Source organism: Oryzias latipes, chromosome 11, assembly GCF_002234675.1.
Source record: "Oryzias latipes chromosome 11, ASM223467v1".
Lineage (NCBI taxonomy): Eukaryota > Metazoa > Chordata > Actinopteri > Beloniformes > Adrianichthyidae > Oryzias > Oryzias latipes.
Genome location: NC_019869.2, coordinates 12622747 through 12637246, shown reverse-complemented (window position 1 = coordinate 12637246; position 14500 = coordinate 12622747). Strand labels below are relative to the sequence as shown.

The following is a 14500-nucleotide window of genomic DNA, read 5'->3' as shown; positions in this document are numbered from 1 at the left end:
TATAAAGGTGTTACTAGCAGGGTTGGTGTTGGGGTAGTCACAGTAATGTTTGCTTTCGCTGTATCATTTTGGTTTTTTTATGTGTCAGCAGTTTCAGGTATTGTAAATAGGCTAAGGGTGCTAACATGTACCACCTTACGAACAGGTTCTAGAATCACTGTGACCAGAGTTAGTCAGGTCTGACTGACAGACTCATCTCTGACTCGCCTTATAATCCGGTGCATCCTATAGCGCAAAAACTATGTTTTCTTTTTTAGATAGGGATAGAGACAAGACAAACACTGGACGTGACCGTCCAAGCAGACACAAATGTATAACGACAGGCCGGAGGTGGTGTGTCATGGAAAGTGTTCTGTCCTCAGAGCAGGGATTCTGTTAGAGCGTAGTTCTGTTTCGGGAGCATTTGCATTAACCACAGACAGTTTAAAATAAGTGGGCTGAGGCTCTACTGCATGCAGCCAGGCTCCCTTGTGCAGCTTGGCCACCATGTGATGAAGAAGATAGCTATTTTCAGCTCAGGAAGCTTAACCTACTTATGTCCACTTACTGACACTTCACTTCCCTCCACGACGACCTACCCCACCACCGCCCTTTTTTTATGGCAGTGGCCCCCATTCTATCCCAAGTTCTTTTTCCCTCTTCTCACTTTCAATCTCACTATTCCTTTCTCTATTGTAAATGAGCCAAATTAAAGTGCTAAAATGGCACATTAGTTAATCTGTTAAACATCCTTCACAGTCCACTATTAGCAAACTTGCGCTAAGTGCACATTTAGGTAATTAGCGACACTTTGCACATGCAGTGTGATATGTTTGTGAAATGCTTTCTGGTCCAAGCAACAACGTGTGGTCAAAAACAATGGCACTTTCTTTTGAATGCAGAAATAGTTGTTTTTTTTCCAAGGGAAAATATGATGTTTTTGAGTGTCCTTTAAAAACATCTAAGAAGGAAAATGTCATAGAGTACACCGAATATGGTTATATTAACATAAGCAATAATTAATTTCAAGGGGCTAAGTAATTATGTCCATCTTAATTATGTAATTGCCGATGGGAGTTGCATCAATCAACATCAACTTTTGGGAATACGTAAATGTCTGGTTTCATTTTATTTAGACTGACATGTTGAATGTTGGTGTGTAGCTATATCTCTGAATTTAAGGAATATGGGAGGTGGGTCATGGAACATTATATAGATTTTTCTTCTCTATTACACGAGTAATAAAATAAATAATTATATATATATATATATATATATATATATATAAGGGGAACTTTAAATTAACAACCAGCAATCGTTCTCGCTTTTGAAAATTATAACAATGAGCCAAAGCAGTCTTTTAGTTAGAAAGGGATTAAGCCATGAATCAGACATAGATTATTTATCTGCTTGAATGTGTCTGATGAAATATTTGTGATGACTCTAAAATATATTTGACAAAATGTAAAGAAACAATTCCCTAAAAATTGGAGTTTCCTTATCATCATCAAATCTCTATTCTGATCTAGACTTAGTCTTCTCAATGGTGTTGAACACTCAGCTGAAACAGTGACTGTTCAAAAAGGCCAACTGTTGGACAGGACAAGTTAAATAAAAAAATTAAAGGCCAACTGTAGCCCAACACCCATCTTACACACACACACCTGCAGGCACGTGCACACACACACAAATCATCTGTCTGTCTGTCTGTCTGTCTTTCTGTCTATATAATATACATGGATACATGGATATTATGTATATCAATGACAATTGCCTCAACGGCATGAAAACAGAAAACAGCTCTAACTATTAAAAGATACCTAAACAAACAAATCCATTCTTTAGTGGATCCTTTAGCACCATGATCAGTTCACATAGGACTGATTTTGACAGATATTAAAAGATCACAGTAACTTAAAAAATATGCACGAAAAACTATTCAAAAAGAGCCATATCTACACTTGACAGTTGTGTAACAAATGTATTTCTAATAGGAGTTGGCTTAATCTTTTTACAGAAATAAAAACAAACAAAAAAAACTGTCAAGTGATGGTTTGAAAAGAGAAGGGGGGGAAAAGCACACCTGAAAGCAAACCTTCCACAGTTAAGTTTGTCTTAAAGACATGTTGCTCACATTTAAATAGATACAATCTTCAATAAAACCTCCTATAGAAAGGGTGATATTTTATGGCTGTATTGCTGTACTTTCATTAAAGTTGAACTGATACATTATAGGAGCATCTTTCAGAGTATTTTTACCATTATGTCTCCTTGGCAAGTCTTGGTTTTTAAAATGTCAGGAGTTTATTTTTATTTTTTTCCAGGCACATCTACAACCAGGTCAAATTTCACAGCAAAACTATTCTGTTGCTTGTTTTGTAGCCTTAACAATGTGTTCATGCAAAATATTAAAGATTTTTTTAATCAATCAATTCCACAAACTCAACTTTACAGCTTGTCATTTTAATTACCCCACATGTTATTGTAGCTTTTTTTAATTAAAATAAAAACCTTTCAGTTAAATAAATTATTTGTAAAAAAGAAAAATAACTGAGACGCATTTATTGATTTTTAAGTATGTATATATAAGTATAGTCTTAACAGTTTCTACTCTATTTGGAAGGTTTAGTGGAGTTTCTGTGGGACTTGGTCTCCATTAATTTTGTTGAAGTATTAAAGAGGTCAAAGACTGATGTTGGATAAAAAGGCTTGGATCTTTGGTCCAGTTCATTCCAAAGGGAATGGATATTTTAGGTCAAGTCTCCACAAGCTGTTCCATATCAGACCTATCCAGTGCCTCCACATGTACAAATACACTACATTCCGAATAAATAAAGTATAACAGAGTTTTATTTTATATTTAATGTTTACATTTGCTGCAACTACATAAATAATCCAGTGATTTTTGTTTTGTTTTTGTTATTCTGCTAATGAATTAACAAAGCTTTGGTTTTTTATTTATTTGCTAATTTTTCCAGTCATCTCAAACAAATTTGGATGAAAGTCTACAAATATTTAGTCCCTGACAAAAGTCTTGTCGCTTATCCATTTTGTAGAAACAAAAGCGTATAACCTCACTTTTAATGAATCCATTGGTTTTAGAAATGTCTCATTTGAAAGCTAAAACCCTCCCAAATTATGTTCAATATACTACAATAAAATTGCTTCACTGAAGAAATATTGATCATTTAATGAACACAGGTCACATTTTGGCAAGACAAAAGTTTTGTCGCCTACAGAGAGTAATGTGAAAATTTAACAAATAATTTACTTTAAAAACAAAAATATGTTGCATAACATCAGTGAATTAAGTAGTGCTACTGTGAGATCCATATATAATATCTTATATGACTTCCATGAGCTGGAAGGACAGCATCCATGCGGTTTGACAATAGCCACGTTTACATGGGCAAAAGTAATCGGAATGAACGCCTGATCGGAAAGAAAATGCGTCATGTAAACGCGCCGTTCGGAATACTCTGCCCCGATCAGACTCATTCGGATCAGAATTTCTTTCCGATCGAGATAGGTGGGTTATACCGATCGTTTATCTGATCGTAGAGCATGTAAACAGTCATTCCGATCGTGTGTCACTACTGCTCTGGGTTACGTCATGCATAGACGGTGTTTCGCTGAGAGAAAGCTTTGGAGCTCATACGGGACCGACCAGCCGCTCTGCGGACGCCCCGTGAAAAGCGCCGCTCCGCTCTCGCCCCGCTGGCTCTCCCCTCTCTTTCACCCCTCACCGGGGAGATTCGGAGGAGGAGCGCTTCGTGCCCCCCGACGCTCACTCGGTCCACTGGCACCCGGGTGAGCAGAGCAGCTGGATTAATAATTTTGTGTCGGGGGGGGGGGGTTACGTGTGCGTTTTGTTGTTTTGTTATGTGTGGGAGAATTCAGACTGCGAGCCGTCCCGCCGCTCTGGGTTAGTGGCTGCAGGACTCAGGAGGACCCGTGTTCGAACAGAGCTCGGGGCGCCAGCTCACAGAGTGGCTTTCGGGGCGGTCTGTGTAAACTTTTCAGAGCAGAAAATATCGCTCAGTCCTTAGAAAGCTGCAGATTGCTGCGTTTCTCGCACGGTTGTGGATTTTGTGTCCATCCATCAGGCTAATGATGTTAGCCCGTGTTAGCCTGTCCTAAGCTTTCGTCCATCTTAATTCTTACACAAAAAAGCACTGACCACACAGATTAAATATAACGATGAGCGAACAGGCACTTCATAATATTCATAACATTAATAAAAGCACGTTTGGAAGATCGTCTCGTATGTTACCGAGCTGCTGTATAAATGTCTGGGGCAGCGGTTTGTTTACAACGGGACCTATTTCCGCATCCGGGTGATTTTACACTACTGCGCATGCCCAAATTATTCATTCCGAACGAAAGTGTGAGCCATGGGAACGTTTGTTCTAATCGGAAAAAAGGTTTTCTGTGCCCATGTGCACGGGTGAATTTTAACCCGACCATTGATCCGATCAAGATATTCTGCCCATGTAACCGCGGCTATTGATTCATACAATTTATCGATGAAGTCATCAGGAATAGCAAAGAAAGCAGTCTTTCATGCCTCCCAGAGTTCATCAAGATTCTTTGGTTTCGTCTTCCGTGCTTCCTCTTTCATTCTACCCCAGACATGCTCAATTATGTTCATGTCTGTTGACTGGGCTGGCCAGTCCTGGAGCACCTTGATCTTCTTCGCCTTGAGGAACTTTGATGTAGAGATGGAAGTATGCGATGGAGCACCATCCTGCTGCAGAATTTGACCCCTTTTATGGTTGGGAATGTAAGAGGTAGCTAATACTTCTTGATATTTTAGGCTATTCATATTGCCTTCCACCCTGCAAATGTTTCGCACACCCCCATACTGGATGTAACCCCAGACCATGATTTTTCCGCCATCAAACCTAACTGTTTTCTGGGTGAATCTTGGGTCCATGCGGGCTCCAGTGGGTCTCCTGCAATATTTGCAGCGGGTGTGATGTAATTCAACTGAAGACTCATCTGAGAAATCCACATTCTGCCACTTTTCCAGCGTCCATCCTTTTAGCAGGCTGTGGGCCTTGGCAAATCCCACACGTTTTTTCAATTGCCTTTTGTTTAGTGCTGGTTTCTGGGCACTGATTTGACCATGGAGGCCATTTTGTAACAGAATTCTACAAACTGTTCTGGTTGACACAGGGACTTGAGGTGACCAGGCCTGGTGGAGCTCTGCTGCAGTGGAAAAGGGGCTGGCCTTGGATTTTCCAACCAACAAACGGTCCTCCTGAGCAGTTGTCTTGCGGGGTCTGCCAGACCTGGGCTTGTCAAAAACATCTCCAGTCTCTTCAAATCTTTTTCTTATTCTTTGTAATTGACGCTGAGACACATTGAAGGTGTTAGCCACCTCAGCAGTGGATCTGGTCTTCAGCCTTTTGATAATCAACGCTTTGGTCTCAGGGTGAATCTTAGGCATGTTGTCAGAGGTCAAGTTGCAGTTGATGTGAAGGCCTGGTGTGCTGGGGTTCTTTTTATACACACCCACTAATTGATTGATCAGTAATTGATCACAGGTGAGGCTGTAATCTAAGATTGGGTGCATCCTATGACAAGGCGACAAAACTTTTGTCTTGCCAAAATGTGACCTTTCTGTGTTCATTAAATGATCAATATTTCTTCAGTGAAGCAATTTTATTTTAGTATATTGAACATAATTTGGGAGGGTTTTAGCTTTCATATGAGACATTTCTAAAACCAATGGATTCATTAAAAGTGAGTTTATACGCTTTTGTTTCTACAAAATGGATAAGCGACAAGACTTTTGTCAGGGACTGTAGACTGAACACAAAATGTTTTACAAAACCTTCATTTAGCTAACTCAATCAGGTGAAATAAGGATTATGGCTCACACTCCTTTTTGGACACTCCTTCACTGGACCTTTTTGTGATTACTTTGACCAATAAGTAAACCAAAACAGCCTTGATAGTCTCTTATTTGGGACATTAGATGTTCGGGATAGCTTTGTCATTTGAGAGTCGATTTGCTCTTCTTTAAAGCAGACTATGGTGGACTAGATAACGGTCAGCCTGACATTTCGTAGCAAAGCATGGAGACATTTCTTGGTATGCTGAAAAATTGAGATTGACCTCCGGCTGATGTTGTGACCAAGACTCATACCAAGATACTTTTCATTGCAAAAGTTGTTAGCAAACTGAAGTCATAGCCACAGCATTGATGAAACTTCTCCAGACCATTATGCTTCAACTAGAACAGGGCTGTCCACACTATTTTGGCATGTGAGCTACTTGAGCTACTTTTGAGACGGCAAGGTCTTACAGATCTCTCTCTCTCTTTTATCACAAAAACAGAAAGCAGTGACTATCATATTTTATGCTCTACTGTAAACCGTGCAATGGGGGGAGCATGGCATTTCGCTGCTTTCTCCACTCCCGAAGCGCGTGCTAGAGGTACACACTGCTGCTTTAATAAGCTCTCATCCATAGGGCGGGAGCTGCGGAGGCACGCGGAGTGATCTAGACCTCAGTAAACACTCCAGTGGGGCAGGGTGGTCTTCTCCCGGGGACTTGACGTATCGTGGGGCAAGAAGTGACTTTCTGATGACAGACAGAATTTGCGTTCAGTGTATTTAAACACGCATGTGCAGTGACGTATGTATCACAGGATGTGCGATTGTCAATCAAGTCACGTACTTCTAGGTGAGGATTTTGATTTGCTGACGGATTTTTTTAGAAATACGTTTTATTTTCTTGGTTATTTATATTTGCTGGCCTGCAATCTACCCTCATGTCCTTGAAGATCAACCGGCCGATCGCAATCGACATAATGAGCACCCCTAAACTAGGACATGTACATACTATTGCTCCTATTTCCAGTTGGATTTTACTGTGACGCTCCTTTATCCAATACTTTGATGAATTTAGTGATGCAAATTCTACATTCAGCTGCTTGTCCAAGAAGGCTAGGAGTCCTGCTCCCATTTTATACTCAGTGGTTTGAGAATCGGATGAGAATTTGTCACTTTTCAGTCACCTAACATCACTTTTTTAAATATACATTATGCTTCTAAATTTGACCATATTTGAACTCTACCACAATCAGTTTTCTGTGCAATAGCAAGGGGAAAACTTTACATACCCATTCTAACAATACAATTCTTCATTCATTTATTCATCCTCTGAACCTGTTTTTGTCCCTTTCGAGGTCACGGGGCTGCCCGAGTCTATCGTGGCCACTGGTGGGCGAAGGTAGGGGACATCCTGGACAGGTCCCCAGTCTGTTGCAGGCCCACAAATCACACACCACTCTCACATTCACACTAGAGACAATTTAGAGTAACCAATTAACCTATGAAGCATGTTTTTGGACGGTTGGAGGAAGCCTGAGTCCCCAGAGAACATGCAAACTCCACACTGAAGGGTCTCCCATTGGTGATCTGTTTCAGGTCCCCCAGCTGGGACTTGAACTACTGCCCCAGAATTCTTTTAACCCTTAAACTATTCAGAATGTTTGCAGGTTAATTCCAACACTGGAAACCAAATATTACTTTCCATTGTACACATGATCAAATAATAATTTTGCCAACTTTGAGCTCATGCACTGTAAGGTGGATCAGTTACCTTCTCCACACATAATGGTTTCTGACGCTTGGATGTCATTCAATTAGTAGAGCAAAGGAATCAACAGTTCTCATGCAATCTCATGCAAATTCCTTCTTACATTTTAGAACCCTTTTTTCCTATAATTATAGTTGACAAGTGCAAGATATTTGCATAGCGTAACCTTGTTGGGCTGCTTCATCTGGGGCAGGCTTCATTCCTTTGCCCCAATTATAGCAACTTAAAATATGAGCTGCCATTCTGCAAAACCACATTCATCCCCAACCAAAGTCTGATTGGGATCAGTGGACATTAATACTCTAAATACTGTAAATAAGCCAACACAGAAATGTTTCCATTCTGGTTTGGTGCTCTGTGCAGTAATGATTGAGGCAAAATAATGGATTAATTGCAGTAAGTAATTGAATGAAAATGGTTGAGGAACAGAAAGGCAGCTAGCATGAGGTTTCTGTGATATATTCTTTATAGGACAATCCATTCTGAAAATGCTAATGCAGTCATTTGGCTTCTACAGCCATTTATTTTCCCAATGTGTTTCTGTCTGGCCTTTACAGGATGAACTGAGTCCTTAGGTACTATTCGTACCCTTGACCATCTCCCTCACACTAGTTAACTAGTTAGGCAAGACCCAAACTTGAATCCCTCTGCTGCTAAGAAAGCAAGCTCAGAGAGGCAACTGAAAGCTGCAATCATTTTTTTCCTCCTGACACAACTAGGACTGTGGCTCTCTAATGCACACAACACTGAAGAAAAGCAGGTTTAAGTAACTTTACTGACCGGAGGCACAAAATCAGTTAAACTGACTTTTGAAAATCCGATAAAAAATTCCACGATCAACCTGTAAGTACCGTGGAAGCAATGAGTTCAACCATGTCTGTAGGGTGTTAAGCTTTTGTTAAGTCATTTTTTTTAAGAATTAAGAAGGGAGTTCTGTGTATCTTACAAACGACATGACCTCGCTGCATTACTCCTTCCACTCTCTCATTTGTTTATCTGAAGTAAAAGCCTCTGTATTGTATCCGATAGTCATGGCCTTTAAAGAGAATAAAACACATCCAAGCACAATACACAAAAATACACATGCGGAAGTCCCAGAGGCTATATAAAGTAAACAGGATTAACTGGCTATCCTTCGCTCCACTGTAAACGGCCTGTAATGGTACCACTGCTTCTAAATCCCTCCATTTCTTTCTCCTCCTCCTCCCCCTACTTTTTCTATTAAACATGGAGGTTAATCCTTGCCCCCCCCCCCTTGTCCCCTGTGCCGTGGCCTGGGATAAGCTGTCAGAGCTGGACTGCTGATACTCGGCTCCGCTCCAACAGCCATACATCTTCGACACGAGTGTGTGTTTTTCAGAGCTTGTATTTCGGTTTCCTGACCATACCTGCTTGTATGTCTTCATTTTGCTTTAGGTGTGTCCATGGTGAAGGCATTTCTACATTGTTTTGTTTGCTTGTTTTTAACTATTTAAACCTTGTCCCCCTCCTCTGGTGTCAGGCATAACTGCAGCTACAGTTATAAGACCCACTCTGATCATCTTTTGATCTATTTTTAAAGCGTCCCCTGTGGTCTTTTATCTATAATTACACAATTTTTAGCCAAAACAAATCCTTAAAAAAATGTCATTTTCTAGGAAATAGTTTCTGCAGAGCAGCAGTCCTTCATCAGAAATTCACCTCTGAATTGACAAGGAGCAAGGCCACCCCTACTTTTCCGCCATCCATCTGTTTACACACTCCTCTTAGCTTACAGCCCCTCACACCCCCAACCTATAGTTACTGGTCCAACAAAAATAGTGCGTAATATTAGAGCAAACCAGCTGTGCAGATTCTATTAGTCTATTAGTGGATGCATTGGAATGGAGCCAGGCAGGTAGTTTGTGGCCCGCCGACTGTAGCCGCTGCGTCATAGCTACTGTATATACTTTTTTTCCCAAAGGCATTTCTTTGTCTGCTCCTGATTCACCATGATTTGAACTAAGAAATACTCAGAAATGCAGTTTTATCCTTATTATCTGAAAAATATTTTTAAAAATGCAACACGTTAAAACAGCAAAATACATGATTTTATTGCAATGGGTCTTAAACTTTGTAGTACTCTACATCTATGGAACACACTTGGCAACGGGAGCTCCTGATGTTGGCGAGAACACAATGACCCATACCTTCTGCTTCTCTGCACTGTTTTACTGGGGGGGGGGTGCATGATCTCCCACTAATGACTCCCACCCTCCTCACTAATGCCACAAATTCCACAAAAGTCAATGTCTTTTCCCTCCTAGCCCACTTTCGTTCCACACAACCGACCCAATTGCTGTGTGGCAAGAGGAAAAGTCAATATTGTTTAGCCGTAAGAGGAATCATAGGAAGGTGAAACAGTAGCCGGAGTGACCCGTTTAGCATGTAGGTCATAGCCATTATGTTCTTCCATATTATGGGAATGAACACTTTGTAATAGGTTCCAGGCTCTTGCAAAGAAAGTTTTGAAGGACTAAACGATGACAAAAAGTAATTACTTCACCTGAGGTCCTCACCTTATTTGACCCTATTTACACTCAATATAAAAAAAAATGATGTAAATGAAGGCAGCAGAGCAGAAGGAAATGACTCCGTCACTGCATCATAAATATCCTTAGTCCTGCAAGGCAGCTAATTATGCCCTTTTTTCCCCCCGAAGCTTTATTTCTCAATGCTGAATCAGCACTGGACAATGGTTGGATTGCAGTCTTTGTTATCCTACAACAATGTGGGGAAAAAAGTGCCATTACAATTTGTTTAAACTCTTCCTAACAACCACTTTTTGAAGATTCCTGCTAGGAAATGCTAGACCTAAATTAAAATGCTTGAATCTTAGCAACTGTGACGAACATTTGACTGGAGCTTAGATTTTAAACACATTTTTAAAAAAGGTGTACTATTTGGCAAAAAAAAAAGAAAAAAGATTCTGGGAATGGAAAGTCCTCTGTTGTTAGAGACCATGCATTTCAAGATTAATGGGGTCATTGAAAAAAGATAAGATAAACCTTTATTCCACACCCAACGGGCACATCTCCACGATACAGCACCACAAGGGAGAAAATAGAATATTTACAATCTAAAGTTTAAAAACTAAATCTAAATACATTATTTACCCCCCCTTTTTATTCAGTGTAACAAATGGGATTCTCTTTTTAGGTATCAAAGAGATTTTCTGAGGTTTTTAAAAGAGTGTACTCAGACAGACTGCATTTTCTGCAGAGTCCGTATTTTTGTTTTTTTTTACACCCTGTGCCTTGGGGATTTTTCTACTTTACAAATGGCAATATGAAGACATAAAATTTCCCATGAGCCCCAATGAAAAGCCAAGAATGGGAAAGATGCACCCGATTGCTCTTAATCGTAATTTGTGAATCAAAAGCTAACCCTTCAGCAGAAAAGACTGAGATTTTATTAGAACAAAATGTAAAAAAAAAAGCAGAGTTAAACTGCATGAAATATTTCAAGTTATAGACAAACTTTTTGACAAATGTTTTGCTTTAAAAAAAATGCAATTAATGAGATTGGTAAAACAACCCATGAATTAATATGTATAAAATGTATAAAGATAGACATATAAATACTTTTTAAATTGTTCCTTTTTTTAAAAAATTAAGTAATGGTATAGAGAAAGGTAGTAATACAATATAAATATATAAAAAGCTAAAATAATAATTTAGAAATACAATTGTAATTTCTGGTGGAGATTCCTCACGAATAAATATTGTAAGACTATTTGTATTATGCACAAACTCCAGAGACAATATTTATGAATATGAAGGTCACACCGTAAATTGAGTGCTGTAAAAGTGTACAGAGCTACAATGACTGTTAATGCATATCTGCATATTTTTCCTTTGCTCATTAATTTTGCCCATCTATTGATTGAAATTCCACACTTCCAGCTAAACTTACTTTCCTCTTAGTTTCACTTTGAGAACATTTATGAAGCTTTTCTCTGATTTAGTTCATTTGTTTTACTCTCCTTTTGCAATACAGTCAAATTTGATTGTAGTCACTTATGTGCAAAAAGCCAAATTGTAAAAAGTACTATACAGTTAAAGGTTGCATAATCACATAAGTTGAATAAATAACAAAAAAAAAAAAAAAGAATGAATGAATCTAAAGAACAGAATATTTTGAATTTATATTGATAACAGATGTTAAATAAATGAGATTAGAAAATGAAAAGATGATTTTACACGCAGCATAAACATTAGAATCCTCAGGATTGTAATAAAAACCGTCATGTGCTTGGTTAACCCCTGTCTTATTAATGGAGATTGGAGCAGACAGTGTACCAAACTGCTAAAAAAAAGCCTTCTTGAATCATGTCAAACACACACACTGCAAGCCATGCAAACTATTTATGGAAGCGCAGGTTAGGTGGCCAAAGGCAAAATCACACTCAAAAAGCTGCACAATCTGCTCATGCTCATTTTTTTTCTCATGCCACATGGGAATAGCTGAAGCAACCTGACTTTTTTTTCCAGTTAAACCCCCCAGAAAGCACCCCACCACTCGTTTGTAATTAGACAAGCAATAACAATCACCACGAATAATCACCTATATTCTATTGACCAACATAAGATGGTGGAGTGCAAAATAGAGAAACCAGCTCGATTCTTACTGCTCACTAACCCGGCCCCTGCTGGCCGTCGCCCAGCAAGTCCTCCCATTGTCCCACTGAGTACATTTGGCTGCACACCGCTGACTTACCGGGTCTTTAGCTTGCTGCGCTAACACGGCGTAGCTGGATATCCTGCTGCACCGGCATTTGGTGTGGACAGTGTTTGATGCAAGCGTTTGGCAGCCTTCGGTGGCCCAGTTTTCTGCGCCAGCCTCCCTGGAGGTGGAGAGAAAGGGGGGGGGGGGGTGTAGGGTAGGGGGGTAGGACACAGAGAGTAACTATCAGTTAAATGAATATATACATATTTTGAAAAGTCACAAAACTACACTCGCCCGGGAGGTAAGCAGCGTGATGAAACAAAGGAGCAACTCTCAAGAGGTGGATACTTTCCACCATTAAACCAACTCGTTCACCTAACTCGACCCCGTGCCATTCGCTGTTGATCCATCGACATCCATTGACATGTCTATTCTGCATTTGAATGCTTTTAGATGTGCGTTTATCCACCTCTCATCTTCTCCTTTCTAAGGGCCTTGGGACCTTAATGAAGAGTTGCATTGGCCAACAATTACCTGCATGACTTCAAAGGTGACTGGAACATAACTAAAGGATCAACTGTCAAAACACTTTACTGAGGGACGTTGCTTCCATTTATTCAATTCAATTCCATTTTATTTGCATAGCCCTAATTCACAACAACAGTTGTCTCAATGGGCTTCGTATCGGTAATTGAAAAAGTGAAACATAAAATCAAAAGGATCATGACTGCATAGAATTCAATAGGAAAATACTAAATTGAACTAACAAACTGACTAAGCTAAACTGGACATCCCTGCCCTTAGACCCTCCTTTGGAAAATGTCCAAAATATCCATGCTGTCTAATTTACAGATTACACAAATTGACCAGGCTAATTTGTGTAATCTGATAATTGTATTTGACTTTGAAAATAAAAAAACAGCCTTTTGAAGAATAATAATGAACTAAAAAAAGTTAATTAAAAATAGAAGAATGTTTAACCTGATACTTGTCTTCCTCATTTAAACTACATTTGGTTTTATTAGTAGTAGTGGGGATACAATAATTAAAGTGTATTATACCATGGTCTGGGTGAAAACTCAATTCTGATTGGCTGCTGGGTGTGGATTAAAAAGTGATAATCCACAGTGAAGTTCCGGTCACATAGCTTAAATGTTTTGTATCACTGGGCTGGCTTCTTTAAAACAACCTTTAGCTTCATCATCTGGACAAAAACAAGCGGTAAGAGGTGAACTTTCTCTCTGAACTGATGCCTTATGTAACTCATCATAACAATCAGCATAGATATCGTTTTCCTTTGCGGTAACGGCTATGTTACCGTGGCAACATGCTGCACCACGTAACAAATTGTCCACTTTTTGTGAAAAAAATTGATCTAAACCACAAAAAAAAAAAAAAAAACAAGAATAAAGGAATAAAAACTGATTGGATATTTATTTCTTTTGTAAGTAACCATGGTATAATGGCCTTCAAAGTGTGCACTATCAGAAAGTATGGCTTCCACGGCGTGCAATCATTTCTGATAATGCACACTTCATTGACCATAATCCCTTACATATCTGTGTGAACAGATGGCATTAGATGGCAGTACTCTGCCCAATGTAGCCAGATTCTTTTCTTCACTCACCTGGCAGAATTACAATGCAGAATCAATTGTAGCAGTGACTTTGATTTGTGGATAACGAACACAGTGCTTTGAACACTTCAGATTTTTACAACATATCATGACCACAATGGTGGTAAATGTGTTGGAAAAAAAGCACATTGAATGTAGAAAGTTTGAAGGATAGTGGTAAAACCTTCCCTAGGTGTGAATATATAATGACATTTTGCACTTGCTCTGCAGGGGGTCTGATTCCCCTTAAGTTCAGGTTCTCTACCAGAAGTCCGGGGACTGGAGGTTTCTTTGCAGCACTTTAGCTGCTCCTAGAATTTGCACCCTACTGGACAGAGAATTACGATGTTCTCAACATTTTTGGTGCCAGTTTCTCACTCATGACATTTCATAATGCAGTCAGCACAACAGTCACAAAATAAGAATATGTGTGCTAAAAAAAATGACAACAACAAGACAAATTAATTGATTTGTTCAGCCAAATTTAAAAAGTGGTGCAGCCCTCTGGCAGTGAGCACTGCTACATTTCTGTCAGGATTTTCATTTCAGTGTCCCTGGTTTGACCCACAAAGAGTGGCTCATTTCATCCACTAGAACAACGAGCAACAA

The 14500-nt window shown here is 39.4% G+C and overlaps 1 protein-coding gene across 19 annotated transcripts in view; it reads right to left on the bottom strand.

Moving 5' to 3' along the window:
• adgrb2 (adhesion G protein-coupled receptor B2) overlaps nt 1-14500 on the bottom strand; it is a 320439-nt gene that overhangs the window by 63684 nt on the left and 242255 nt on the right. For all 19 annotated transcript variants that reach the window (XR_002874120.1, XM_023959844.1, XM_023959851.1 and 16 more), the window contains one exon: nt 12328-12454. Coding sequence is in view for 18 of the 19 variants with exons in the window: in XM_023959844.1 (XP_023815612.1) it covers nt 12328-12454 (127 nt within the window). In the remaining variant the exon portion in view is untranslated. The remainder of the gene's footprint in view (nt 1-12327; nt 12455-14500) is intronic.